General features: G+C 35.8%; 1 protein-coding gene across 1 annotated transcript in view; it reads left to right on the forward strand.

Moving 5' to 3' along the window:
• LOC107624465 (protein CURVATURE THYLAKOID 1B, chloroplastic) overlaps positions 1 to 602 on the forward strand; it is a 3,321-nt gene extending 2,719 nt beyond the window's left edge. The window contains exon 6 of the mRNA XM_021115296.1: positions 246 to 602. Within this exon, the coding sequence (XP_020970955.1) occupies positions 246 to 303 (58 nt within the window). The 3' untranslated portion in view covers positions 304 to 602. The remainder of the gene's footprint in view (positions 1 to 245) is intronic.

A 4,878-nucleotide genomic window follows, 5' to 3' on the forward strand; every position in this document is an offset into this window, starting at 1 on the left:
TTATAGGAAATTATTTTTATTAAATGATAATTTAATTAAACATATCAAATTATTTAATAATTTTTACTTATTATTTTCATATAAAGACAATTTTACATATAGGTCATCTTAAGAATATAAAATCTGAACTAGGATTAATTGTATTATTTTTCTTGATATAATGATTTTTTTTAAGGGGGGAAAAAACTTTGCAATGAATAAAAGTTGTATGTGTTTTAAACATGTTTGTTGGACTAATTAAACAGGGAGGCATTGGTGAGGAAAATAAAAGAAACATATGAAGAAATAACTGGAAGCAACTAAAATGTGATGATGAGTTTATTGTTGAGATGCTGTTGACTTTGGAAGACTTCAATAATCTTTGCAACACATTGTTGAAGATGTCAGCATGATTCTTCTTTTTGAGGCCAAAAGCTTCTGACCAATAAATACATTATCCTATATATGGAATGTAATATGTCCAGAAAAAAAAAATTGAGTGTAACTTTTTATAAATATTAATCCACCGTCTGAGACAATCTCATTAATCTCCTCAAGTATATATAGTAGTACGTCTCCAAATAACATGATCGGTTTGATTAACTAAAGTTTTTCACTATCAACTGAGTTAATTGTGTTTAAGTTCCACTTTTTTCCATTCACTTAATACCTTTTTTTTTTTATTTTGATTCAGTGGAATAGGTTTTGGTTAATGCATCGCTAAATGATTCCTTTAGGCTTTTGAAAATCTCAGTATCACTCTTATTGTGAAAGCAATAAACAAATAACAACAAACTCTTGTCTTACTAAGTGGGATCGGTTATATGGGTCAAACGACGTTATTGAGTTCTATTATATATCATATTTTTAAAGAGATCGGTTACATATAGATCTCGTTTTATCACCTCATAGATGATCTTTCTATGTCTTCCTCTACCTTTCACTCCTTATCCATTTTCCATCTCATCCACCTTTCTAATTGGGTGCTCTACTGTCGATCTTATTCTCACATGTCCAAATCACCTGAGATGCGATTCTACTATCTTTTCCACAATAGGTGCTACTCCAACTCTCTCTCTTATATCTTCGTTCCTTATTCTATCCAATCGCGTATGACTACTCATCTATCTCAACATCTTCATCTCTGTCACACTTAACTTATTTTCGTGCTTCCTTTTGACCGCTCAACACTCTATACCATAAAGCATAGTCAATCTGATAGTAGTGTGATAGAATTTACCTTCAAATTTTAAAGGCACTTTTTCGTCGCATATAAAACCAGACGCACTCCGCCATTTTGACCAACCTACTTGGATCCTATTATTTACATCATGTTCAATCTCTCCATTATCCTGTATGATGCACTCAAGATACTTAAAACTTTTAATTTTTTGTATGATGTTTTCTCTAATCTTTACCTCTATATTAGGGTTTTCCCTTCGGCAACCAAACTTACATTCCATATATTCCGTCTTGCTACGACTCATGCGCACACCATACACTTCTAGAACTTCTCTCCATAAATCCAACTTTTTATTTAAGTCTTTCCTTGACTCTCCTATAAAGACGATATCATCAGTAAAAAGCATGCACCATGGCACAGGCTCTTAGATATGCTTTGTGAGTACTTCCAAGACTAATGTGAAAAGGTATGAACTTAAGGATGATCCCTGGTGTAATCCTATACCAATAGAAAATTTCTCTGTTACACCACCTTGAGTCTTCACACTAGTTGTAGCCCCGCCATACATATCTTTAATTGCACGAATATGTGCGATCATTACTCTCTTCCTTTCCAAAACCTTCCATAAGACCTCCCTTGTCACTCTATCGTACGCTTTTTCCAAATTAATAAACACCATATATAGATTCCTTTTATTACTACTATACCTCTCCATCATTCTTTTTAACAGGTATGTAATTTCAGTAGTGGATCTGCCTATAGCATAAAACTAAATTGGTTCTCTGTTACTTGTGTCTTTTATCTCAACCTCCATTCTATCACCATTTCTCATAACTTTATGATATGGCTCATGATTTTGATCCCTCTATAATTTTCGCAACTCTGTATTTTTCCTTATTCTTGTAGATAGGTACCAAGGTGCTCTTTCTCTACTCATATGACATCTTCTTTGACATTAAAATCTCATTAAAAAGCTTGGTTAACCAACTGATACCCTTCTCTCCAAGACCCTTCCAAATTTCAATCAGAATATTATCGGATCCTACTGTCCTATCATTTTTCATCCGCTTTAGAGCCTCTTTTACCTCGAAGTCTCGAATCCTTCGATAGTAGTCGAAGTTTTGATCTTCTTCCCTCGTGCATAATCGACCAAGACTCGGAAGAGTCTTCTGTGCTTCATTAAATAATTCGTAGAAGTAGCTCGATCTTCCACCTTTTATTAATCTTTTCATCTTGAGCGAAAAGCTCTCCGTTTTTATCCTTTATGCACTTAACCTGATCCAAGTCTCTCGTTCTTCTTTCACGATTCGTTGCGATTCTATATATACCTTTTTCTCCTTTCTTCGTGCCTAAAAACTGGTAGACGCCCTCATATACTCTTGTTCTTTCTTCACTTGCAGCCACTTTTTTCTATTTCTTAACAGCCTTATATCTTTCTCAATTATTTGTATTACGGCCCAAAGACCACTCTTTAAAACACACCTTTTTACCTTTATCTTTTTTTGTACACTCGCATTCCACCATCAGGACTCCTTATCTCTTGGTCCTATCCCTCTAGATTCACCAAAACTTTCTTTTTCTATTCTTTTAATAACTTCTGCCATCTCCCTCCACATCTCTTCCGCACTTCCATCCCCTTCTAATTTTGCCTCTTTTCCTACCTGTCTTAGGAAGCTTCTTTGTTCCTCATCTTTCATCTGCCACCACCTCGTCTTTGGATTTTTCGTATGATGTCTTTTTCTCAATTTTTTTGTCAACACGAAAATTCATAACGAGCATCCTATATTGTGTTGTTAAACTCTCTCCCGTAATAATTTTACAATTAATGCAAAATTTTTGGTCGAATCTCCTCAACAAGAAGAAGTCAATTTAAGAGCTTTTCATGCCACTCATATAGGTTATAAGATGTTCGTCTCTCTTTTTAAAACATGTATTTGCGATGAGAAGGTCAAAGGTTGAAAAAATTTCTAAAATAGTTTTACCCTTGGTATTGACCACCCCGAAATTATGGCCTCTGTGAATACATTCATACCCACTCACTTCTCTTCCAACATGGCCATTTAAATCTCCTCCTAAGAAAATTTTATCTTTCAAAGGTATGTCTTGGACCAAACTCTCTAGATCCTCTCAAAACCTTATCTTGTATTGCTCGTTCGAATTCACTTACGATGCATAGGCGCTAATCATCTGAAAAGTACCTCCTTCCACCACAAATTTGATAGAGATGATCTGATCACCCACCCTCTTGACATCCACTACGTCCTTCTTTCACTGCTTATCTACGATAATACCTACCACATTCTTATTCTTCACCTTTTCTATATACCAAAGTTTGAACCCGGAGGTATCCAACTCCCTAACCTTCACGCTGACCCATTTTGTATTTTGTATGCACACGATGTTAATCTTTCTCTTTGTCATGGTATCCACCTCGTCTATGAATTTTTTTGTTAGAGTACCTATGTTCCATGTCCCAAATCTCAACCTTATGCGCTCCGACCTTTACCTTTATCTTTTTCTTTGTGAACTAGCTTATTTACCCTCGTCCATTCACAAAAACTCAAGAATTCTTACTCATTTAACACTACATAGCTCTTGTTCATTTGACACTGTACGCAAGCCATACAGCGCGTTGCTTCCGGGAAATGACCTAGGTTTAGCACAATAATATCTTTGATCCATATCTTGAAGATTCGACTAAATTTTTATATTGGTTGTTGAAGGCCTAACACAATCCTCTTTCTTTATCTGGACTTGGAACCAGTTATATACCGCAAATATAGCATAGATGGAGTTTGTGAAAATAATAAAGATAAGGTTTGTTACGGTGGGTAACCGGAGATTAATGGGTTGGATGGCGTTGGTTGGCCCAAACGGATGAAGGAGGTGGCTTTCGAGTGGATCCGTTATTCGGCGTTCCTCCGTCCGACTTGTACGTGCGAGAATGGGGGGTGGTACCTGCAAAGACACTCCGATGCCTAAGTTAGCAAGAGTGTGAGCAGGTTAGAGAGTATTGGAACTTAGAGATACCTGAATGGTGTCAGTGTATTTATAGTGGTGAACCAATAACCACCGCTGAAGTAGTGCCACCTTTTTAGGTGGATAACCGTTCCCATATCTTAGGGAGGTTAAGATATGGCTCTATGACTAATATTTTATTTATGTACTAAAATCCTTAAAATAATATACTAATAGAGAGATATAACTTTTTATTTTATCTATATCCAAACATCTAAATTATTCAATATTTTTTATTGGTGTTTATTTCTATACATATTACAAGTATATGAAAATTCGGAAAGAGAGAGAAACTCGCTTTTTAATTTTCATATGGCGTTGTTGGTGGAGTAGGCCACACATATGGGATGCATGTGAGTTATACTGGGGTGTGGTGTTAGGCCAACTGAAATCAGACGGTGCGACAGAAGAAAGGTAAAACGGACAATTCGATTTGCAGTTTCTCACCGATTAATATTAGTCAAATCAAAAAACAAGCAACTCGGACCCTCCGAATTCATTTTCAGAAAAAAAAATGCTAATCGGACTCTCCGATTGGTTTCTTAACAAAGGAATCAGACGGTTCGAATTTTCCCTGCCATTGTTTGAAAACTTCTATCTCACACCTGTGTCTAATATCATTGTATCCCATAACTAAGCACAACTCACACACTGGTAGCATATAGAAAAAAATGAGCCGAGAGAAACTACTATGCGAG

This window comes from Arachis ipaensis, chromosome B02 (assembly GCF_000816755.2).
Source record: "Arachis ipaensis cultivar K30076 chromosome B02, Araip1.1, whole genome shotgun sequence".
In the NCBI taxonomy this organism is placed as follows: Eukaryota; Viridiplantae; Streptophyta; class Magnoliopsida; order Fabales; family Fabaceae; genus Arachis; species Arachis ipaensis.